Source organism: Schistosoma haematobium, chromosome 1 (assembly GCF_000699445.3).
Source record: "Schistosoma haematobium chromosome 1, whole genome shotgun sequence".
NCBI lineage: Eukaryota > Metazoa > Platyhelminthes > Trematoda > Strigeidida > Schistosomatidae > Schistosoma > Schistosoma haematobium.
The window spans coordinates 3,670,718-3,697,943 of NC_067196.1; the positions used below are offsets into that span (position 1 = coordinate 3,670,718).

The 27,226-nt window shown below is 34.8% G+C and overlaps 1 protein-coding gene across 1 annotated transcript in view; it reads right to left on the bottom strand.

Moving 5' to 3' along the window:
* MS3_00010016 (uncharacterized protein) overlaps positions 1–27,226 on the bottom strand; it is a gene marked incomplete at both ends in the record, with an annotated part of 45,139 nt that overhangs the window by 12,041 nt on the left and 5,872 nt on the right. Inside the window, 7 exons of the mRNA XM_051218345.1 lie at positions 1,843–1,969; positions 7,642–8,114; positions 13,843–14,438; positions 19,405–19,461; positions 21,388–21,687; positions 25,404–25,853; positions 26,714–26,951. Coding sequence (XP_051072935.1) covers positions 1,843–1,969; positions 7,642–8,114; positions 13,843–14,438; positions 19,405–19,461; positions 21,388–21,687; positions 25,404–25,853; positions 26,714–26,951 — 2,241 coding nt within the window. The remainder of the gene's footprint in view (positions 1–1,842; positions 1,970–7,641; positions 8,115–13,842; positions 14,439–19,404; positions 19,462–21,387; positions 21,688–25,403; positions 25,854–26,713; positions 26,952–27,226) is intronic.

Sequence of the window (27,226 nt, forward strand, 5' to 3'; positions counted from 1 at the left end):
CATCCTATGGTATAAAGTGATATATATTGGATGGATACTTTATATATTACTAAATGTGAAAGCTGTAGAGGAAAAAACTTAGAAAACATGAAGATATGTTTCTAGAGGAAGAAAGTCGGCATCAATGTTATCCAATAACAACCATAAACTTTGGCAATATAACAGAGTGAGATAAGTAAAAAGCTGAAAAAGATCCAAGAATGAAACGAAGGAAATCTATTATAGAGAAAATGAAACAGAATATTATCTAGACTATTAATTAGCAGGGTAGTTAGATATTTGCAACTGTATCCTTTAGAATATATAAGTTTGGTCTAAACTTTTCAACAGTGATGCCCTCTTCAGGTAACATAATAAACTTGAAGTAGATTCAGCATTGATTATTTTGATCGATTTCAAAGTACTAACATGGTGTTCATTATCAAACATCCCAAATCACTACAAATTAAATGAAATTGAGTACCCATCTGGACGCAGTAGCTAAGTTGATAATGCGTTGCGTGTTTGAAGTGAAAGGTAAGAGGCTTAAGTCACAAAGTGATCGGCAACTCCAAGACGGACATACATCCAATCCTGAATTCCACTGCCAGCTACATCCCATTTTCTTGATTATTATTTAGATAAGCATTTCTATTTAAATACATATGAAAAAGAAAGTGATGAATGAGAACACCAATTTGATTAATATTGACAAAACGTTTTACGATAGTTAGTGAGATACGATAGGAAGAACGAGGATGACGATTCATATATTCAATCAAACAATGATAGCAGTTATCATTCGCCACCACCTAAGATTTGTTACAATCAAAGGTATATACTTTATAGTTGAAGCTTACACAACTAGTTAAAATACATGATCGAAAACGAGTGATAATTTAAAACAAGTGATGTCTGTTCCTCGATTTTATGGCCTTCTCGTCTGGTTGTTTTTCCCTATTACTGAGATGTGTTAATTTAGACCGATAGATATTCATCTTAGCTGATTATTGTACATCAAGGTAACAATATAGAAAATCATTTGAGCCAGTCTAATGGTAGCAATATTCAGCTATTCGAAAAGTATGTATACGTATTTCATGATCTATTGGGCAGTTGCTTCACCTTATTACAGAACTCTTAAGTGTTATATTTCCACAACCCCACCAAGGATTGAACTCAAAACCTTTAAGGTTTTGCACCAAATGCCTAGCATTGAAAACGCTGAGTTGATTTCTGATAGTTTACATTGCTAACTTCAACTATTTCATGACAATGTGCTACTATTTTCTGATGTCACTGATGGGTAATCGTTTTCATATATGAAAATGTTTGAATCTTAACTGGTCACAACTTTTCAAATGAATATAGAGAATCAACTTTCAAAGTTAAGTATCAGTTAGCAAATGATTATGATTAATGCAACGGATTTATGATTATTGAATTTAATGGTTTAGATTATGAAAGAATTTTAGTTCTTCATAAATTCTTTTCAATTAAAACAAATTCCCCAACTATGATTGATAAATGTTGAATAAAGGGCATATAACTTGAATCATTCTAGCTCAAGATATTATTTATTTTTAATAGTTAAATTCATGAGTCAATTGAAGCTAGATCACCATAGAAAACCTGAAAGCATTGGATGGCCGTTTCGTTCTAGTACGAGACTCCTCCTCAGCAATGAACATCCACGATCCTGCTTCGCAAGATCCCAACTCAGGACCTAACAGTCTCAAGCGTGAGCGCTAAATCACCAGACGGTGTTAATGTTTAACTTCAACCAATCCAGATATTATGTTAATAATAAGCATAAAATGAATTATAATAAATAAAATTTTAATTTTATTTATTTTAACTAACTTGTTGTTGACGATCACGTTCTTCAGCACTATGAGCTGTTACTTTTAACCAAGCATAAGTAAGATTAAATGAACGTGCTAAACGTTCCATTTGACGACGATAACTTTGACTAAGTTCTTCTAAGTACCTATAAAATCAACAAATAAAAAATATATATATAAATAATCATAGAAAGAATTCAATACTTGACTTGTTCACAATATAGAATTTTAGTATTTCTTTATACAGATCTTTCTACATTGTCTTTTTGAACTAAGTATACATCAAATGTTTCACTGTTCTTATTATAATTGCTACCAGAGTATTTCCATGTATTTTGCTAAGTATTTTGATATATTCATCTCATTATACTAATGTGATATGATAATTTTTTCAACGAATATCTTTGCCCAGAGAGTGGGGAGAGTCAGCTCTCCCTCTCGAAATGCCCTCACATGGCCACGCGTATATAGCCTCCGCCAGGGAAGTCCTACTCACTGCCTTCTCGTGGCATTACTGTTGTTTACGAAATTGACAACACGAAAAGCGAATGTCCGACACTTTAACCAGGTTGCTGGACATGGAGGGTCTACCTAGGGGAGTTGAAAAACCCTGATTCCAAACCAATAGTGTACATGGGCTGGCTCCAGTATCCTGAAGGAACAAATGATGTATGAACCAATCGTTTGACACCGGTTACCATGGGAATGCATCTCCTTACGTTGCTCCACTGCTTTGTAGATCAGACCATCAGGTCGAAGGCTCCGGGTGTGGCCCCCTAAGAAAACCATCTGCCCCGGTTTAGGCACCCTGGCAGTATCACAGACCTCACACATATCAAATGAGATTTGTGTGGCGCATATGTATTTGGTGCCTCCTTGTACCAATATCTATGCGTTAAAATTTAAAAAAATAAAATAATATCTTTCCCAGACTTTAAGTTGATGGACGAATGATTATCTTTATAAGGAAATTTTCTGTTGAAAATCAATGGTGTGTAAAAGTAATGGGTGATCATTATAAGCTCGAAATGTGTTTAGGTTTGACCCATAGAAAAGTTGGATGTGTTCAATGTTTAAACATTTGATATTAATGAGAAACAGGCATTTAGTAGTTAAAAAGGAGGAAGAAGATTTAAAATGTCAAAATTTTGAATCTATCCTTTAAGGGAATTTTAATATGAAATGTACTTAACACATGATATTTATTTAGTGTTCTAATTTTCAGTTTCTCTTTAACTTATCAATTGGTGTGATATATTTTACCATTCTTCATATATGACACATATATTAAATATATCGCACACCTATTATACAATGTAGTACCTTAAATAGTTTAATTATATACGGGCGATTTATGATAGAGTATCATCATTGTTATTTCATGTATATTAATCACATGAGTTTGTAACATGGAATAATCCAAGATATTGAGCTTAAGGATGACAGAATTTCATGTAGGTCATTAACCGTTAGCATATACATTAACTAAGTAATTGAACTCATAGCTATTGCAGTATGTACACAATCATCATTTTGTTGAAGTATATAAATCACCAGTTTTATTTACAAGGATTTTACCGAAGCTAATCATGATTACATTTATTTGATAAATAAAAAAATCACTTGTATGATTCATCTTGCAATGGTTGTTTGAAACTTCTCATTGATGTTTAGGAGTGCAATTGATCAATCTCTTGTTGGCGTATGTACGATCTGTGCGGATCACCTCGATATCGCCTTCAATCGCAGACATTATAAGCAGAGATGGATGATGAGTAGCAGTAGAATCCAGAACGCGCTTTTCGTCCCACTTGGGACTCGTCAGATGCATGTACCTGAATCCCGGAGTTGATTTTCAGTTCGGGACTCAAACCCAGTACCATTAGCTTCAGATGTTATGGCATCATCTACTTTACCGCGCAATGCATGTCCTGGATTCCACTGCTAGTCACTATCCATCTTTACTTTTCATGCTTGTGAATTAAGGAAATATCGAGGCAATACGCACAGGATGCACATATATGCCAATAAGAAACTGATCAATTTTAGTCCTAAAAATCAATGGGAAGATTCAAACAAACGATACCAATTGAGTTTAAACTTCACCCCATTGCACAAGCAAACAACTATCAGGACTCAGTAGCTAAGTGGATAACGCGATGGCATTTGAAGCTATCAGTACGGGGTTCGGGTGCCATTGTGAACATCAACTCTGAGATGCAGATACATCTGTGGTGTGGGTTATTTATGTCCACACAAGTAGTATATAACGGTGGTCAGGCATAAAATGTGTTTCAGTAGAGGGTCGATGAGGGAAGAACGGGAAGGGAACGCAATTTGTATGAAAACGCATGAACAATGAAATCTGAGACAATGGATTGATGTTAGCAACAGGAACAGTCAAGTTTGATATGATGGGTTGATATTTTGCTAACTAACGATTTACTATATGGTTCTTAGATTTTATTGAGATGCTCTGTAATTTAGTGCCAAATACATTCGATCGTTTCCACTAGTGTTCTCTGTTCACTACACATTCAGCTCACGAATCCCAAATAGAACGAAACGCATGTCAAACTAAATTTCACTGCTAGCCACTATCCATCTTTGTTTAAAATGGAATATCATTAGAATAATATTCATTCATTCCTTTGTCTGTTTATACATTCAATCTATGGGATAAACATAAATCTGGCAAGTACATCACATACGTTATACATGTTATACCCCGACCGTTGCTACTACCATGACGTGGTGGTCAAGCTTGCCTATCGTGATGGACCGATCGAGCTATATTGTCTGGAACATATGTTCCTGTAGGTTCTAACATGCCAGGCAGGTCGATTGGAGAACGGTAAGGCTAAAAGCAGCAACACAAGGGCGAAGTCGTACTGCTGAATGTAGAGGGATGTGACAGCAGTAAGGTGTTTCCTTCGGGCAACCAGCATCTGCAGCGATGCTGCCTTCTCACAAGGAAGGACAGGGTTAGGAAAGTTTGACCTCCTTAAATCGTCACACCTCACCTTACCTCACGGATTTCCGTCTCCGGCGGTAAGGCCTTTTGAAGAACGGAGCTAACAAGTTAAAAACGTCCCACAAAAAGGCCATGAGCAACCGGTCTTAAGCAATTGTCCCTTGAGCTCTTCGATCACGCTCCCAGGTCGTTAAGACCGACTCTAATCCAATTTCCTGTTCAGGTTTCTCAAGAAATACCCTTCCACGGTGTGGGCAGCCGGGAAGTGACATCAGCCCTTACGAGACCAAGTTGGTCACATTCAAATCCTGACTGACTAAAACATGTTATACTGATGCTATTACTATTCTAAATGATAATTATTTTACAAAATCATACATGAACTACTTAAAAGTATTATACATTGATATATTTGACAATTGACTGAAAACTAAATAATAACAAAAAATACAATGAATTCATTACTGTGAAAATAATACTAATGAACACACCTAGAAATAAGACATAGAACTGATTAAAAGAATTTCATATTTTTATGCCTTAAAATACAATCGGATCTAGAATAATGATAGAATGAACTGATAGTTTATTTCTATTTAAGGATTCTTTAACAGGATACATCATTAGTCTTGCAACCATTTAATCCTTATTTCAAAAATAAATTAAACAACAGAGTAATTTATAGTTAAAAAAACATTAAAAGTATTTTGATGACGTTTTGTTCACTGAATTGAATGAGGTTTGTGTTGACGATGTCGTTCAGAAGAAGGATGAAAGCTCCATGAATAAAAAAAATCCAGATATTCTTCCTTGTAAACGTAATCGCGAAAAAATTAATCCCAAATTCATAGTTCCGTACGACCTTTGCTTTTCTTGAAAATCACTATTAGACATCAACTATTGTTAATAACGTAGATGCACCCAAATGCTCTGGTACGACCGAGGGTGGGGAGAGTCCGTTCCTTCTATCGAAATACTCTCACATGGTCACGCGTATACGACCACTATCAGAGAATTCATACTCACTCCATTCTCATGATCAGGGTGTTGTTTACAAAATTGACAACACGAAAAGCGAATGTCCGGCTCTTTTTATAACCGGGTTGGCGGACATGGTCAGTATACCTAGGGGAGTTGGAAAACCCTCATTCCAAACTAATGGTTCACATGGGCTGGCTCCAGTATCCTGTAGGAACAAATGGTATATGAACCAATTGTTGGTCACCTACTACCGTGGTACTGCATCTCCTAACGTTACTCAACTGCCTTGTAGATTAGGCCTCTAGGTTAAAGGCTCAGGGAGTGGCCCCCCTAAAAAACAACCACTTGTCTCGGTTCAGGTGTCCGAACAGTAGTTCAGCCCTCATACAAACCGAATGTTTTGTGTGACCCATGCGAATTTGGTGCCTCCTTATATCAACGTTTATGTGTTTAAACAAATAAATAATAAATAATTAACATAATAACCAAATAGCTTTTTATTTTCATATTTTATCATGTTATTGTCTACATGCGTATATCGAGTTGAATAATGAAATCGTATGACATATTGGATATTGAATTGTAGTCAAATTGATTAATGAAATATTTCATTGAATAGTGAAACAGAAATGGATGTTATTTACGTCCAGATAAGTAAGGTAAAGTAAACCTTGTTCAATTATCATCAACCAAGTAGTATACTTAAAAGATAAGAATTTATAAATGATTTTGTTATAAGTGAGATGTGAATAGATAAACTAGTAATTGGAATTATGGTGACCTTCATATCTGAGGGGAAGCACGGAATACAATGGACAGATTGGATACAACTAGATGATTTGGACTTCACAGATGACCTAGTTCTTCAATCCTATACATACTAACAAATCCAGGTGTAGACAGTTAGTGTAGCAGCAGCCTCTGCATCAGTAAGCCGCCACACATACAAGGGAAAAATCGAGATCCTTAAGTACAGCACAGCGGGTGGGTGGCCTATGCTCCTCTCCACAAACAGTAAGTAAGTAGTGTTTCTAATTAGCTCTATAATAAGGAAAACAACTAAACTTCTAGGCAATAAATGACAAATAAGGGAATCGAAACTCAGACATGTACTAACCAAGCTAAAATATTCATCATCTCAGAACAATTTGAAAAAGAAACGCTAATTTTCAAGATTTTCACAATTAAAGATAGAAAATTCTAAGTGGTAACATTGTCTTAGATCGATTGGAATGTTTACGACATCTGAAACCATTGAATAGTTTCTGTAAACTACTATGTGTTCCACTGGTTTTCTCTTCATATAAAGTTGAAAAATATGATGAATGATAAAATTACATTCTCTGTCTACTTCTAACAAGAAAGAAATGGTAAACTGACTGATAAGGCGAATTTACTTTCATTTATTAGCTGACTAATATAGGAGCAGATTGAAAGAAAATCAACGGCAAAAAATCCTAGATATGACATACAAATGGATTCAGTCTTTACTGTCTTACAAATTTATAGCTCATCATTCTTCAGTACAGTTTATTCCGTTGTTTGGTTTGTTTACGTAAGCGGGTCAATAATATGAGTATAAAGTGTCACAACTTAAATAAATACAGATTATCACTAACTGACTAATCGAAGAATTCGATGTAATTCATTTAAGCCCATGACTTTAATACATGGTTTCATTGACTGACTTCAACCAGATGGAATAGAATTTGAACCAACAAATTTAATGCATACAAACTGATTAGCTTAATCAACTAAGATACGACAGTCTAATGGAGATATAATCACATTTTTGATGAATAAATATATTCAACAACAAAAAAAAACAAAGACAAAACAACAATATTACAAAAATTAACATACCTCATACTGACAGAAACATTACGTTCAATAATACGTACACGATTATTAAGACGCATATATGCTGTTGATCTATGTGATCCACCTAAAGCAGCTGGTACAACTAATCCTTCATTATGTGAATGTGGACGATTAATTTTATGCGATTTAATTGATGATGTGGATGATGATGATGATGATGATGATGATGATGATGATGATGATGATGATGATGATGATGATGATGATGATGATGATGATGATGATGATGATGATGATGATGATGATGATGATGATGATTTTAAACTTTTAGATGATTTACTATTTCGACTTTGAATAATCATATCAGCTGAATGAGGATAATTTTCAATGAACATTTTTTCATTTATATTGTTATCTGTTGAATCGATTAGATCAGGAATAACAGGAGATTTAAATGATGATGTTGATAATTCAGAATATTTAGTTGATAATAAAAATGATGGCAATTTGAAACACTATAAAAGTGAAAATAAATAGAAACAAAAACAAGGAAAATTGTCAGTAGAGTTATGGAAATTGTTTAATGATTTCAGTAAAATTAAAATTCTTCATATGTATTAACTTACAAAGCGAAGTGTTCAAATTGTAATGATTATTTATTTAAACACATAAACTTTGGTATAAGGAGGCACCAAATAGATATGCTCCACACAATCTCATTTGATTTGTATGAGGGCTAGGATACTGTCCGAGTGCCCAAATCGAAACAAGTGGTTTTCTCAGCGGGCCACGTCCCGAGCCCTTGACCTAAAGTTCTAATACACGAGGCAGTGGAGAAATGTTAGGAGATGCAGTACTATGGTAGCCGGTCCCCAATAGTTTGCTCATACATCATTTGCTTGCTTAGGATCCTGGAGCCCATGTACACCATTGGTTAGGAATGAAGGTTTTCCAACTCCACTAGGTGGATCCTTCATATCCACCAACCTGGTTAAATTAAAGAGCCGGACATTCGCTTTTCGTGTTGTCAATTTCGTAAACAACACCCCCGCCATGAGAAGACAGTGAGTAGTACTTCCCTGACAGTGGCTGTATACGCGTGGCTACTTCAGAGAATTTCGAGCGGGAGAGCTGACTCTCCACACTCTCGGCCGTACCATGGCACTTATCATTTGTAATGATAAGTGATTGAAAAACTACAAACAATATCGAATCACTTAATTCAATTATACTTAAATAATAATTCCATCATCTAATGTCAAACTTACCCTATTTTCTAAGATAATTTATTTAAACTTCATTAAACTAGAAACATCATATATTGAAATGTACAACACTGTTTTGGAGGAAATCAAACAATATTCTTGATTCATCAATAATATGTTAACTAAAATATGAAAATTGAGTACATGAAGTGGGTTACTAATTTAATACAGCACATCAGTCAGTTAATCTGATGGCCTCAGATGCTATAAGACGTGTAGTATTGCGTAGAACAGTAGAGTTTAACAAAATAACTATTAACTACAAAGACGTATCGATAGACGCTTTACACAAAAAATAATAAGTACAACTAAATAATGAAGCAATGCACAATCATGTATAGGACTATAACATCAACAACAAGTATGTGATTATAATTAATTTAGAAGATACATTCATAAAAAGGTCATTAGTACACTTTTTATTATCTCATCTACCACGGGCATATTTGTATATTTCACTTTAAGTCATACTGTAAATGTAAAGGCTGATGATATTACCCATTCTTCCAAACCGAAGTAGGTGAGATGTAGTTTAACTTAGCGGATTAAAATCGAATCCCTTAACCACAGAGTAACCGCTTTAAACTGGTTAGCTATAAACAACAAAATGATTACATATGGTGGATAACACAATGCTATTCAAATTAGTTAAGAAGCACCGAAAGCCACTTTATACTCTGCTTTGCAGCGGCTAGTGACACTGAATGCTTTTGACCTGACCTTTCTACACAGGAAGAAGGTTTAATGTTTGCCTATTACATAATCTCCTTTTGGTGCAATTTCAAATCTGAAAACTTAACTGACATTCACTCATGACGTAAATTTCAAATTTATATCAATTAGTTGACCTACCCACTCAGCCATTTCGCTTCTTTACTAGTATTTATGATATTGTCCCAATGTTTATATTACTTCACTTTCTATATATTACTCGATATTGCGTGCACGATGTTGAGATAAGATGGTAGTTGGAGGTAGTCGACTGGAAAACCTGAACCTAGGTTTCATGCTATTAGGCACTCGTCAGCAAGGTATACCTGCAATCTTGATGGAACTGGTGATGTGATAAGCCAAGCTAAACAAGTCTCAAAGCGTCATAATACAATTTAAGAGTGGATGACCTATTAAGAGTAAGAGGATATTTACCAAGGTAAAACCACTGCTTACATGTCTCTGTCAATCTGGGAATCCATAAGCTATAAACATTGTCAATTGACTTTCGACAATAAAGCTTCCTAACAAATCCTTGTCCACTTCATCTCCATATATGGGTCAGTTAAAACGTTAAGAAAATGGATAGTGAATGAATGGGACAGCAGAATATAAAAAATTCGATACTTAATGACCACCGAATATTATTTTACCCCAATACGATATGTCATAAAGTAACGTAATCTCTGACCACGTTTATTAAGTTTAAAACTTTTGTGATTAGGTTATTTATCCAAACATTTAGACTGTTATTCAATAGGACACTGTAGGTAAACATAACAAGTCAATAAAATCAGTTTCTTTTAACTGACTCATCAACCAGATACGAATTATATACCTGACTTCGAACCATAATGTAAGTGTGAGGGCTACTAATATTAATTGAGCTAGACTGTGGCGAGGTTCGAACCCGTGACCTAGTAACTAAAAAAGTTGAACTACTGAACCAATGACTCACAGTTATTAGTAAGTTAAGTATGCGTTAGGGATGTTTAATCCATAAATAAAACATATTAGATAGAAATCGATTGTAAGATCAAATAGTTGTTTAGAGTGATTTTCATTAAATTACCTTTCAGTGCACTTTCATTTGTACTAATTAATTCAGTGCAATTTTTTGTCTGTAACATTGGTTCAATTTGGCGAATTCTTTTGTTAAAAATCAACTGTTTATTTATTTATTTATTTTAACACATAGATATTGGTACAAGGAGGTACCAAATACATATGCGTCACACAAATCTCATTTGATATGTGTGAGGGCTCAGCTACTGTTTGGACACCCGAACCGAGACAGGTGGTTGTTTTTTAGAGGGCCACTCCCCGAGTCTTTAACCTAGAGGCCTAATCCACAAGGTAGTGGAGTAACGTTAGGAGATGCAGTACTATAGTAGCCGGTCACCAACAATCGGTTCATACACCATTTGTTCCTACAGGATACTGGAGGAGGACACTAGACGACTATGTCCTTTCAAATATCCCAGTACGGCAGCGGTTGAGGGATATCTTCGTTCACTCTTAAAGTGCTCTAATAAATTCGTGAATCAACCACTTTATTTCAGAATTGTCTTATTCACTCCGTTCATAAGGCGACGGCATTTCCACAAACATCAGGATGAAAAATAATGTTGGGTAATTAAATCTAATAAGTGCATACGAGAGTCTACCTAGGAGAGCTGGAGAATTCTAGTTTCAAACGAGTCGCGTACATGAGCTAGAGGAATCTGACATGGAGCCATAGAATCAAAGATAGCTGTATTGGATTAGTAGTGATCCGTTAGTTAGTCACTAATTCCCCAACACAATTCCATAATACAGTGATATTTTATTCTATCAAGCTTGGCTTAGAATATAAATCTGTACAAATCCTGCTGTACACGTCGTACAGAACAAGATGTTTCGCCTAACTGAATGAAACATAATATTAGATCAAATGATTGATTACATGGTTTTAAATTTCTTGTTTCTTCTTTAAGTTGTCAAGCCATTTTGTAAAACACATCCCCTGATTCTCCACCATACGAAGCTTTTTATCATATTCAAATCCTGACTACATCTTTTTCAACTCATTTGGCAAATAAAATTTTGAGTAAACATTTTATACAAGAGTTACTGATTGTGAACAAAATGATCGCGAGTATTTTTATTGTGAGTGGACAGTCGTTACTTCGCAGTTGCTCACACAGTGTAAGGATACTTCTTCACGGGGTAACCAAAAAGGAAAGTTGGTTAGTATTGTAGTCGACCCACTGTCAAAGCCCATTAAAATCAACAGCACGACCTCGCCCTCAAACCTTAAGTTGCCGCGTTTATTATTACCACCATACAACCAAACTGCCTCATATTGTACGACCCAAGGGAACGCGTGATCCAAGCAGTATAAGTCGGTTAGATAGTCATGATAGGCAATCCTAACAAAGATGTTAAGCCAGCAGCTATGTTTAAACGAATTATTAATGCTATTCAACTACTTGAACTGAAGTATGTAGAATGGATTCAAACTTGTGACTAGATCGATATTCACCTCAAGAATATAAATATTAATTTAGATAAATAATTTATAAACAAAATCACAGGGAATATAAGTATGAAGGATACACGCTTTTATTTAACAAAAGTCAGTCAACCACAACGTAGGACCAGGAACATATATACATCGGTCAAAGTTGCCATACCTCGTTAGCACAACAAGATGGACAACAAATTCATAGAAGTAGCTAACTCAATAGTGGTAATATATAAAAGAAAGATTGAGCATAAGGATATAATACAGGAAGAAATAACCAGTTTGTAGAAAGAACGGTATAAAGTTATTTCAATCTCACAGTTTAAGGGAGGACAACGAGTGTATACACCTATGCCATTGTGTTTGATTCTGAGCCATGTCACACACAGCCTCCAAACATTGGTTATGATAGTCAAGAGGACCCCAATTAAGTAGTCTGCATCTACCAACATGGCTAAGATTAGGAGTTAGTGACTTCAAGCACTGATGCCATGTTTTGGTTTGGCCACTCTTAACTTTATTCCAACCATCCTCAACACTAGTCAGCATTACACGTCGTGGTAATCGGTGTTCAGGCATACGTAACACGTGGCCCCAACCATCTCAGTTGATGATGATTCACAACCTCATCAACCGATTGACCATCATTCCCTAATATTCTGCGTCTAACCTCACTATCACATATTCGGTGATCCCAGAAGACACAAGCAATATTTCCAAGACATCTGTGGTCAAATACTAGTAGCTTACAAGTATCTTCAACTCTTAATGACCACGTTTCGCAGCCGTAAAGTAGAACAGAACGAACTGCTGCGCATTATACTCGTCCCTTAATTAATGGACGGATATCTCGCCTTCGTCATAGGTGACGTAAGTTGTTAAAAACCAAACGAGCTTTGGTCACCGTCTACCAAGGGACTGCATCTTCTTACGATGCTCCACTGCTTTGTGGATCAGACCTTCAGGTCGAAGGCTACGGGTGTGGCCCCCTATGAAAACCATCTGCTTCGGTTTGGGCACCCGGGCAGTATCACAGCCCTCACACATATCGAATGAGATTTGTGTGGCACATATGTATTTGGTGCCTCCTTGTACCGATATCTATGTGTTAAAATAAATAAATAAATAAATATTTCCATCAGTAGGTCTATGATAAAGTTAAACAAAAATGGAAAAAGTGGAGTCTTGACGGACACCATTTGTGGTTGCAAAATCAGATGACAGTTCGCCACAAGCTCTACCTCGACTGGTAGTGTTCGAGTAAAGAGCCTTCACAAGTTATTTTATGTACTTCTGAGGTACGCCTTTCAATGACAGGCACTGCCACAGAATGTCGCGGTCTACGGAGTCAACTGCTGCTTTTAAGTCAAGAAAGACCACCATTGTTAGACACCGAGAAGTATGCCTGTATTCTAGAACCTGACGAATGGTGAATATGTGGTCGATGCAGCCACAACCAGGTAGGTCTGAAGTCAGCCTGATTTTCTCGTGTTTTCAATTCACGTGTCTTTATTAGGCACCCGATAATTATTGAGGTTAGTAATTTAGATGCTATATTAGTCAAACTAATCCCTCTATGGTTATCAAAAGATGATTTTGATCCTTTCTTATATATTGGGACAATCAGTGATTGTGAACAGTCAGATGGGATTACATCCAACTCCCAAATTTTAACTAAAATATTAATCAATCTAATCGTTAAAATTGGACCACCATACAAAAGTTCAATATAGAATACAATCATTAAACAAAATCATTTACCTTATAGTTATCAATAGTATTATTCCAAAGAAATATATTCAATTTTTTCCAATTCCAATTAAACGATTCACAACAACAATTAATATCATATAATGATAAATATGTGAATGATTTACATTCAATACAATATGATGATGATGGTGATGATAATGATGAGGATGATGATGATGATGATGATGATTGTATTAAAGTTTTATTATGTTGCATAATATAATATGCAATATATAAATGTCCAATACTTTTATCTAATTCATATAATGACCATTGAGAATATGATTGTTCAAATTGTAAATAATGTGAATTTGTTATGCATGTTAAATTCAATTGATGAATAGCATATGAACATTCTTTGATTTTCATTGGATTGATTGAATTCAATGATGTAAATGAATGAGAATTTATAGAAGTATATTGTAAATCTAATAATATAAGACATTTACGTAAAGACCATAAACCTTCAATTTGATTCATTGTTAAATACATCATAGAATCTTTACATAATGGATTAGAAAAACCAATTGGATTGAATAAATAATTAATTGTATGGAAATTTTCTAATGTTGGAATAATATCATGTAGAATCAGATTGGTAGTATCTAAAAAAATAAACAATGAGACTGATCAATTACAATCTTAAATAACAATAGGAAGATATAAGTAAAACAATATCAAGTGAATTTAAACTTTACCTCATTCAACAAGCAGGTGATTATTAGGACTCAGTGGCTAAGTGGAGTACACAATGACATTTGAAACGAACAGTATTGGGTTCGAGTACCGGAGTGAACATCAACTCTGGATTCAACACTCATAAACATCAGAGTTGGAATGCAAATGTATCCACCCGAAAAGTACCATCTTAAATTCTATTGTTAACCATAGATCAAATATACCAAGTTTACACTTTAAATGGTATCAAGACATTTTTGAAGCTAGTAATAAAATTCTCAATCATTCGAATAGACAGAAACTGTTTTCAGCTTGATTGCCAAAAAACGAATTATCAAACATCGTCCATCTACCAAGTGAACAGCTAAGTATATGTGGATCTGTGTTATCAACGATAGTATATTAAAATAGGTTTTCATTTATTATTAAATCAATGATAAATTATTGAAACTTTTCAACTAATTAAATCTATTGTCTATGGGAGCAAGGGCTTAAACAAAACTGTTGACTTATTTACACAGAGTCTGAGACTTTTTTTTCAAGTGAACTATGCCATTTTATAATTCTCGCAAACATATGCACAACAGATTTCATTTAAAGTTCTATGGAATAAATACATTTTCATGCACCATAAAGAGGAACGATAAAACACAAAATGAAATTAGGTAATAATCGATTTACACATGAATAAGATTCATGCTCTTTTATTCACCTTCAAAACACTAAACAGATGGTTATTTCTACATTAATAGTTTACTGAGTAGATGTTTAGGCATACGACATTTAGCCATATTCTTAATGAGACCTAATTATACGAGCTAGATGATTAAACCGAAGTAGGCGGAGTGGGTGGCTTCAATCTTCGATCCACTGATTCCAAGGTACGAGATTTAATCACCTTTATAAACCACAACACTATTCTATTGGTTATTTAGAGTTCAACGAAATAAAAGTAGGAGAGTGAAAATAGAAAAGAGTTTACAAATAAGCACAAGTAATTAACTAAGAGATTAGATTCATGACGAACTGATGTAAGTTGAAGAATTATTAAACATAGAAAGCCATTCATAATGAGAAGTTATGACTTTAAAAAAATATATGGTCTTTAAAGCCAAACAAGCCACGGATTACATATTTTAACTAATTACCGATATTTATTTTATCACAAGTTGTAAAAGTTATATTATTGATGTCTTCCACTTACTGCTTACCATTATCAATGAAACTACCTAGAGTAACCTATGTTAAGATTAGGAAAGTATAATATTCAGGGGAAAGAAACAGTTAAGCCACTTTATTAAGAAGTGAAAAATGTGTTACAAACTTCCACACAAATGTATGATGATGTTAACTAAAATGAAGGGGAATATATTGAAAAAAGCTTTACAGTGAGTAGTCATAGGGATTACACTCTGTAGTGCGTACCACCATAATATAACTTCAAAGTTCATCTTATTAATACAAAAACAATCTCTTTACTAATCTTTTGATTGACTTTTTTTTATTTTAAAACATAGATATTGGTACAAGGAGGCACCAAATACATATGTGCCACACAAATCTCATTCGATATGTGTGAGGGCTGTGATACTGCCCGGGTGCCCAAACCGAAGCAGATGGTTTTCTTAGGAGGCCACACCCGTAGCCTTCGATATGAAGGTCTGATCCACGAGGCAGTGGAGCAACGTAAGGAGATGCAGTCCTATGGTAACCGGTGACCAATGATTGATCCATACGCCATTTATTCATTCAGGATACTGGAGACCATGTGTACCATTGGTTTGGAATCAGGGTTTTCCAACTCCCCTAGGTGGACTCTCCATGTCCACCAATCCGGTTAAAGTGCCGGATGTTTGCTTTTCGTCCTCTCAATTTTGTAAACAACACCCCCGCCACGAGAAGGCAGTGAGTTGGACTTCTCTGGCAGAGGCTATATACGCGTGGCCATGTGAGAGAATTTCGAAAGGGAGAGCGGATTCTCCTCACTCTCGGCCGTACCAGGGCATTTGGGGGCTTTGATTGAGATCATAAACCGATTGATGTTAGACCACCATTAAATATTTCCAAGAACTGGAAAACCGTTTCGTCCTATTGTAGGACTCCTCTGCAGTGTGCATCTATGACCCCGCTCGTAGGACTTTACTAATCTGTTCTCTCATATTCTCTTATACATTATTTATGTTAGTATACATTTCTAAATGAGTTGACTTTTTTGTTCTAGTGTTGTTTAAAAATTGATTGTAAATTGAAATCATTTTACTACTTATTAATGATCTAGCACTAAAAAACTAATCTCATCTGATCCAAAAGAAAATTATTATTATTATTATTATTATTATTATTATTATTATTATTATTATTATTATTATTATTATAAATGAAGGTGTGAAATGGATCAATCAATAACAGACAATAGTACCACATGCAACACTATAACACCCTATATAAACAATTAATTAGGAACACAGAAATTTCAATGAGAAGTTTATTAATGGACAATAACAAAATGAAAAAGACAATTAGAAAAGAAATGATTAATGTATACACCCATTGTAACATTGAACTTAAAGTAGATTTTTAAAAATGTCTATTATTGTTTCTTTATAGTAGTTCTTAATTCAATTACATTACACTATAAGTATACAGTGCACATACAGACACACTACAATAATCACATGTTTAATTTAGACCTCAAAATAGAAGTTTGATTTTACATTATACCTAAGAAAGTATGGTATTTAACAATTATAAGAATGAATTATTACCATTTTTATTATTGCTATCAATATGTTACGCATGATGAGGAAAAAATAATCCCCAACATTTTATTTAGACTAATGATCAAAATTACATACATTGATGACTTAGTAGTTAAAGCATTTGGCTTTCATCAAGTCAGTAATTTGAAGTGTTGTTAGAGATATGAGGGCAGTTATCACTTCCAGGTTGCCCACACTATGGAACGGTTATTTTGGAGGTACCTGAAAAGGAAATTGGATTAAAGGTGGTCTTAGTGACCGCAGTGCCCAACGAACAACTGCCAAGGGTCGGTCACATACGATTTTTTTGTTAGAAATGTTTGTGTCAGCTCCGCACTTGTTGAGACCTTACCGCCGGAGACGGATAACCGTAGGATAAAGTGAGATGTGCATTTTTAGGGTCGACTGATTGCCTGAAGGAAACAACTTACTGCCATTACATCTCTGTACAGTCAGCAGTACGACTGCGCCTTCGGACCTTAGGCTTGCTGCTATTAGTCTCAACGTTCTTCAACTGACCTGCTTGGCACGGTAGGACCTTGAGGAACGATTGTTCCAGCCAGTATAGCTCGATTAGTTCATTACGATAGGTATACCTGACCACCACGTCAAGGTAGCAGCAACGGTCGGGGTTTGGTTTTCATAAATTAGGTGAAATGTTTAAAAACTCCGTAGCACGTACACTTTGGTTTGGAAATCCATAAATTATATAAGCATTTCGAATTACAGGTACGTGAATAAACTTCTACTCAATGTAAGATGACTGGCGGTAGTCAACAGAAAACTCTGTTTACTAATTTATTAACTGAAGGATTGTAGGAGACCATAATACACTATGATAATTGAGCACCGATGTAGTTATTGTAGTCTTTATACAAAAATTAGGCAATTATAAGTATCATAGCCACACTGGATACCCCGGTATACTTGAAAGTACCATTTTACTCGAAATAGTCTCACATGATCACGCGTCCCTGCTATGGAATTCCTAATCACTAACTTAAAGTGGCAAGGATAGATTTTATGAGGTTGAGAGGATGGAAAGAGAAATTCTGAACCTTAAACCAGCTTGATGGATACAGAAGGTCCACCAAGAGAAGTTGGGAAGTCTTGATTCCAAGCACAACGATGTACATGGGCTAGAGGACTCAAGCTCAAAGAATAGCTTACTAACCTACTTTGGTCACTGAATACCACGACATTGCGCTTCCTGATGTCGCTCCACCGCCCAACAGATTAGACCTTGAGGTCGAATGGTGAGTAATGTTCCTCTAAAAAAAACCATTTGCTTTGGTCTGTGTATCTAAGCAGTTTCCCAACCTGCATATAAATAATTGCCGAAATAACTGAAACAAATCTGAGCTAGAATCCCTTATACACCCACAGATGAACAGATGATCGGATACTTTCCAGACAGAAGTAAACAAATGTTCTTTCTGATGAATGAGTTACTCTGACCACTTTTGTACATAACTGAAACTGTATAAGGTAAGAAGTATTATTCCGCTTATGTAAAAATACCCAGTTCACTCATATTTAAAATACCAACTATATTTCAAATAAATAAACGTGTTTTGTCTAAAGAAAACATCAGTATAGGGTTGTGGAGATTGTTAAGTTATTGATTGAAATCATGAACCGATTGATGTTAGACCACCAGTGAAAACCTGGAAGCACTGGACGGCAATTTCGTCCTATTACCGGACGACTCAGCAGTGTGCATCCACGATCCCGCCGGCGGGATTCGAACCCATGGCCTTCAGTCTCGCGCGCGAACGCTTAACCTACTAGACCACTGAGCCGGCATCCAACGATGTTAATGTCTAACCTCAACCAATCCACGAAATTGCGCGACCATCTTCTATTGTACTGAGGTAGATACTTTTTTCTACCCGACACGGATTAGCTCCACTGGTCACAGCTTCTCACTAGAACTCCGAAAATTCCCTCATGAAGCTAATCAGTAGTGAGCGGGATCGTGGATGCGCACTGCTGAGGAGTCCCACAATAGGATGAAACGGCCGTCCAATGCTTCCAGGTTTTCAATTGTGGTCTAACATTAATCGGTTCATGATCTCAACCAATAAAAAACCTTACAAAACACCAACTAATCACATTTATTGAAATTATTTACCTTGAGCTGATGGGAAAAACTGTAAAAATATACCGAATACAGTACGTTTTATAGCGTCTAAAATGAAGAAAAACAGATCATTATTAAAACTATACAATTACTCTCATAAATTGTAAAGTGGATTTATCTAAAAGAAGAATTCGATTGAAAAATATATAATAAATAAGAACTAATTTAAGGATAAATATATCATTGCAGACCTTTTATGAAAATGTTGAACCAATATTCAACCAAAGCCTATTTCTATTCAACTTCAATTCAAAGGTAATGATATCACAGGGTCAATTAATATGAGACTAAAAACTGCATTCATAAAAAATTATCCTGTAGCTAAACTAATTGTCCTGTTCAAAACAACATGTTCTTTAACACAATCTAAATTCGATTGGTATCCTTTCATGTTATCACCAACTGTGTATACAAATTTACATGTATCTGCCAAAGCAGTTACAATGGTAGAGAACAGAAAGGAGAGCCTAAGTTCGACTCAAATAACATATTCCCAAAAGTTTAAGATCAAATGGACTAAAAGCATTCAGCAGTGCCATCGCAAGACATCTCCTTGACACAGGGCATGAAGTCGTTACGCTGAAGTCCTTCAATGTGATTAACAAACAATCAAACTCCAACTTTTTGAAATTTGTCGAAGCAATAGCAATCAAACGACAGTAATAAATCTTTCTTTATCCTGATAACATTAACCCCCCCCCTTTTATTTGTTACGTCATCCATTATTTTAACTCTTTCTGAAGTTTAAATTACATCATTGTCATTTTCTCTAATTCATAACTGACTGATTTCAATTCATATCTTTCTTTATTATCATGAATCTATTTTCAGTTGCTTAATTACATAATCATTCAATGTCTGTTAACTCCATGACTTCTAATAACTATTTCAATGTTATGGGACTTTCCCTCCCAAACTTTATTTATTCGAAACAAAATTGTTATGACCTTATTAACTCTTGAAATCTTGGCTACATCATGATACATATATTTATATTTAATCACCCTCTTATGTATAAGTATGTCATTATCTGTAATAACGTTGACTTTAAAATATTATAGAATGTATGCAACTGATGAGAACCTGACGAAACAAAATGAATTCATATTAGTCTGCACCAATCTTCGTTTTTACTCTCTTTAATATATTCAAGTTATCAAATTTCTTATCGACAAAAAGGTTAGAGGTACAAGAATTGACGGAAAACATAAGCGTGGCCATAAATAAATCAAGAACGAACTGATATCAGGTAATAAGCTGAGTGAAATATAAACAAACCCCTGATTAGATTTTTTAAAAGTGACTTATCAACCACATGTACAACTATTTAAAGCCTTATACTTGCACAGCCAACTATGAGGTCACCACTGAGAACCTGGAAGCACTGGACACTACCACCATTGGATCTCGACTCATTGGTCTAGAGGTTAAGCATTCATGCATGGACCGAAAATCATGGGTTTGATATATATATATATATATATATATACCTTTAGTAATAGGTTTTCGTTTGACCTATTAACTACTGTTATACGACTTACTATCCTTAATCTGTTGACATTTTGTTACTTACAGTCTACCCTACTCACAACCACATTTTGACTTGATCATAGTATTATTGTTGCTTTTCACTTTATAATATGATGTGGTCGCATATATCTAATACATAAACTACATATGGTTGAAATATAATATTCGTATAGTGGAGGTTGATTACTGACTTCTGGACTTAAGGAGCAGAGTAGAGAGAGAAGTTGCAAGGTCATGAACCAATAAGGAATTATCAATTGAATCAAGGTTACTGGTACTAGTTGGACATGTAATTGGTCAAATCAGGGATAAGAAAACATAGAAATAGGGATTCTGATTAATGGCTTCATCACATGATAATATGCAGTTACCATAAGTTATAACAAATAGAGTTCATCAAATAAACGAAGTTATCTGATCATTTTTTTTGTCAGTTTTACTTACTTGTCAAACGAGTAAAAAAGTTCATTTGATTAAGAGCTTGATTAAATAGTTTATTATGTAATTGTGATGTTAGATTAATTGTATTCATATTTTGTAATGATTTATTATTTTGTTTCATTTTACCAATAGGCGGTGATAATTTCATTGTAGCTGATGTTTTAGCACGAATATTTACAGTTGGATAAAAATCAGATTTATGTGGAGTTGGTGAATCGCTGTTTGCAACCTTAGAAGTATGACAATTAGTTGTTATAGAATGATCATTGATATGATTTATAGAACGATACATTATTGATCCAGCTAAAAAATATAAACAAAACTATATTATTCTAAAGAATTCAAATTAATTAATTTCAGAGAAGTTGTACTCACTTCCTTCTCGTGGCATTACTGTTGTTTACGAAATTGAGAGGATGAAAAACAAATGTCGGGTGCTTAAACCGGTTTGGTGAGAGTTGGATAACCTTGATTCCAAATCAATGTGTAAATAGGCTCGCAAATCCTTGGTAAACAAATGGGGTATGAACCCATTTTTGGTCACTGGCTATCATGAGACCTTATCACCGAACGTTACTCTACTACCCTGTGGATCGGACCTCTGGGTCAAAGGCTCGAGGAGTGGTACTCTAAAAAATTCACCTTCTGTTTGAGCACCCGGGAAGTATCCCAGCCCACACATAAAAATTGTTCAGTGTTAACAAATTTCGGTACCCCATTGTATCAATGTTTATGTGTCAAATGAATAAAATTTCATTAAGAAAGAGTGCCAATGACTATAGAATAATATATTGTATACAAATCACTATTTATAATCACATTTATGCTAAGCAACACAGCTTTGGGTTGCATTATCCAGGATTTCTAACCAGATTAGGAAGTTTGCGTCTCCAGACCTGAATAAATTAATCAGTCAGTGACTTAATGATGTGTTGACATTAGTTCTGACGCCTTTAAATGTTCTTTAAATATACATCTACTTAGCTCCCAAAAAATTTGGAACAAATGAGCACCAAAATCAGAATAGGCTACACAAAATAGAATTTCCACGTGGGCTAGGGTACTGCCAGAGAACCGAAACCGGAGCGGGTGTTATTTTTAGACGATTACTATCCATTGTCCAGTAATCAAGTCTATTCCACAAGGTAGTGTAACGTTTGGAGATGCTGCCCCGTAGTAGCCGGTGACCAAAAGCAGGTTCACACCATTTGTTCCCTAGGCATCATTGAGCCCATGTACGAAACTGGTTTAGAATCAGGGTTCTTACATTCTGTATCCAATAATCCAGTCTAAGCACCGAACTTCCTCTTTTCATCCTCTCACTTTCTTAAACAACATTCCCCACCGAGTGAGGATAGTGAGTAGAAATTTCCTAGCAGAAACTGTAAGCACTAGTCAAACAAAAACGTTTCGAAAGAAAGGAGGCGGACTCTTACGAACACCAGCAATACCAGGGCATCAACTTAGTGAGAAGGAGAATTAACAGAATTAGTCATAGAAAGGAAGAGTAATAGTATAACAATATCATTGTTTACAAAGAATGGATGAGATAGAAGGATGAAAAGTGTGGAACAACATTGAACTAAAAGTTGTGAGTGGTTCTGGATCACAATGTCTCCTTGAACTCAATTACAGATTATGACTAACAAGAAATCTTCATCCCATGTACAGACAATTCTGTTGAATACGATAACAATATATCAGTCAGTCATACACTAAATGTGTGAGAAGCATATAAAGAAAATTAAACAGCTAACGTTGAAAATTGAATATTACAGTCCCTACAATGAGACGTAACCAATTGTTTAGAGATTTACCACTTCGAAACATTGAGTCATGAGACTGAAATTCGTTCATTATATCAACCCTTTCTGAAGTCTGATTATATCATTGTCATTTTTCTTTAATTTATAACTGACTGATTTCAATTTATATCTTTATTACCACTAATCTGTTTTCAGTTACTTCGTTACATAAACATCAAATGTTTGTTGACTGTATGAGTTTCAATCACCAGTTCAGTGCTGTGGAATTTTCCCCTTCAAACTTTATTTATTGATCTGAAACAAACAATTTTTCATTGGTATTATTCTGCACCCATCTTTGTTTTTGCTCTCTTTAAGAAATTCGTTCAACTAATATATGTTGGCAAAGCAATGACCGCATTCCTACAATTTAAGAAAATATGGAACTCAAAACAACTTTCAACCAATATCAAAGTCACAATCTTCAATACGAACGTCAAGACAGTTCTACGATATGGAGCTGAAACTTGAAGAACTTCCACAACCATCATCAAGAAGGTACAAGTATTTATAAATAGTTGTCTACGCAACATATACTCAAAATCCATTGGCCGGATACCGTCAGCAGCAGCCTTCTGTAGGAGAGAACAAACCAGCTTCCAGATGAACAGGAAATTAGGGAAAGACGATGGAAATTGATAAGACACGCATTACGCAAATCATCAAACTGCATCACGAGACAAGCTCTACCATGGAATCCCGAGAGGAAGAGGAAAAGAGGAAGGCCAAAGAACACATTACGTCGGGAAACAGAAGCAGATATGAAAAGGATGAATAACAACTGGAAAGAGCTGGAAAGAATTGACCAGGACAGGATTGGATGGAGAGTGCTGGTGGGTGGCCTATGCTCCTCCACGAGGAGTAACAGGCGTAAGCAAGTAAGGAAGGAAGTAAGTAAGATCTTTACAACGTAATAATATTATCATTCGTCACAAACACATACTATTGTGGCTTAAACAGTTAATAAATTTATGAGATATTACGATGCAATAATACACTTCATTTTCTTGAGTATAACATGAAAACTTCGTTTAAACTCGCTACTCGTGCACTGCAGAGTAACACTATAAAGATGAGACCTTCAACATTCCTGTGCGAATAACCACTGATCTTGTACACTTGTTGTGATTCTATGCTTAACGATACGGTATTTTAACATCATCTACATGTTGTTTACAAGTAAACTATTCCATGAAACAACACTGCATGACACGATATTGAGAAACTTTAGCAAAAATGAATAAGAGAAGTATTGAGGAATGCTGTGAAAGTCCACAGAGAATATTTAAACAGAATAAACCATCTCACTCTTATATAAAAGCTAAAAATGTTGTCTGTGTTTTCCTGGCAAAAGTAGAAGATATGATTACGAAATATAGTCTAGTATTGTAAGCGACAAACTTGGAACATCAGACGATAACTATCGTATTACTGCTGAAGAAACGAATGGGCTGATTTAAGCTTAACAAATAAGCCAGACTGAACCTAGAATGTATTATTTGACTCAATTTTCAAATATTACAACCCTTTCACCAATACAGAATAGAATTATCTTTATCATTATCAGTTTGTTAATAACAGGACGAAATAGAAGCAGTACACAAATTAACCTTTTTTGTACATACAATATAATTCATGACAATGATATTTTGCTTTAGCTTAATTTAAGGTGAAATGATACATAGAAATAAACTATACTACTAATATAGTGTGGGATGTTTGGGCGTCCGGGCAGTATTACAGCCCACATACAAATTTAATGACTTGTGTGGCGTATATATATTTGGTGTCTTCTTGTAACAAAGTTTGTCTTTAAATAAAATAAATAGTAGAAAGTTATCTCTTAGACAGTCAATCAACCAGAAACATTATAGAACCAAGCACAAATCCATATCGGTCCAAGTCACCATACCAACACAAAAAGATGAAATTATCAAGACAAATACGAGAAAGTATTAAAGGTATTAACATAACCAATAATGGTAGAAAAAAACTAAACATAAACAACATGATTCAAGAAGAATAGAGTCGTAAAACAAAAGGGTATCAGACATTTTTAAATCTGAGGATCTAACGGAAAACAGAGACTTAATGCATCTGTACCATTTCACCCGACTCTAATGTTTTGCAACTCAACACAAGACGCTTATTTAGAGGAAAAATACACAACCATTATTGTTATTGTCCTAGAAAACAAAGACCGACAACACTCACCTGGACAAAATGGTTTATGAAGTACCTTGATAGGATCTATTTTCCCACAAAATTTATTTTTATAATTATCATTGTGATTTCCGATATTTTTTGCAGTGGTTGTTCGTCCCGAATGTTTCTTACTTCGATCCCTCAATAATTTATGATAATGATGATCAGATGTGGTATCATCCGTGTGAGATACAGTCGAGGAATACACAGATGAATCACTGTTAGTAGAATCAGTATTAGACAACTTGTTAACAACGTCTTCATGATTATGATCGTCATTCTGATTGTTAGGATAATCTTCACTGGTCAGATCTAAATTAGTTGGTTTTAGTTCGGGATCGTATGTACTGACATTGACTATGTGGTGATTGTTGTCTTCCGTTATCTCTATAGTATCATACATACCATCATTACTACTACTAGTGTTCAATGAAGTTTGATCATCTTTAGGTTCATTTGCTGTGTATATAAAACAGGAGAAAGAGAATAAGAAAATAGAATAAATAATAATGAACATTTTCCAATGATTATCTATTATAACAGTTTGTATGTGTGTATGTATTTTTCGTATTCCCGTTATTCCAAAGTGAGTTTAATCAATCTCTGTTAACAGTATATAAGCACATTCTTTTAACAGACAACTTATTGTCTTAGTTTAGATGATTTATGAATACTTCATGAAAGACTCAACATTTATTGACTTATCAGTGTACGGGCACACAACAGACTAACATTTGTTTTAAATTAAGTATCAGTACAAATGAACAGCTCTTTTTGTAAATGATATGGTTTTTAAGATATAATTTTTAGAGTATAGTGTTGGGCAATCAATGACAGTCATATTACATAATATTGAGGAATAACTATGGTCAAAGGTTAGGATTGACATTTAGTTCATATACATGCTAATCCCTAATCCTAAACACAAAATAACTACAATTCTAAGCCTAAATCCTAATTCTAAAATTAATATTAACCCTGACAAACATAACAGCGAAATATCCTTCCATCGCGTGTCTCTGTGCAATTATACATCGTCATTTTCCTCTCTTATTCACATATGAGTGTACCACTTTCGTAACCAAACGTTTTGTAAGTAACTGATGTTTTATTGTATGAAATTGGTCATTGTACGACCAACGATCCAAATCCTGGCTTGATAAATGTCACCCTAGGTTGATATGAGTGCCACGATATTAAATTCACTCGCAATCCTAACTGGTTCGATAGTATACTTAGAATTAACTGGAATAACTGCTGCATATGTGAAAATGAACAGGTATTACTAATTAAAAAAGCAATAATGTCAAACTACATACTTGCGTTGTCATCTTTAGCAATAATATCATCTTCTTGGTTTTCCAAATGTTGATTTTTATCCTTAGTCGGAGTAATCATTGAACCATGATTTGAAGTAGATTCTGGCACATTCATTAATCTAACATCAACATCATCAACATCGTCATCATCATCTAGATCATCGGAACCCAAACCGAATATTCTAATCATAGTTAAGGGACAATAATGTTCTGAACCATAATGTTCAATCAATTCGAACTGTATCAGAAAAAGAGGTAAACATTTTGGACCAATAGGAAGACGTAGTATTTCTCAATACAATACCTTATCACAAAAAACTACTATGCGGGCTTGAAACTCAACATAACAATCGTGTAACTCACAAATTATAGCTTTATGTACTAGGCTTTCAACCATATTCAACTACGGAAGGGGTAGTAATATCCAGCAGTTTAAAAAGTCTAATTAGTAAATCGATAACTTGGTGCAGACTACTGTATTTAGTTTTAAGCCAAACTCGAAATGTGAGGGTT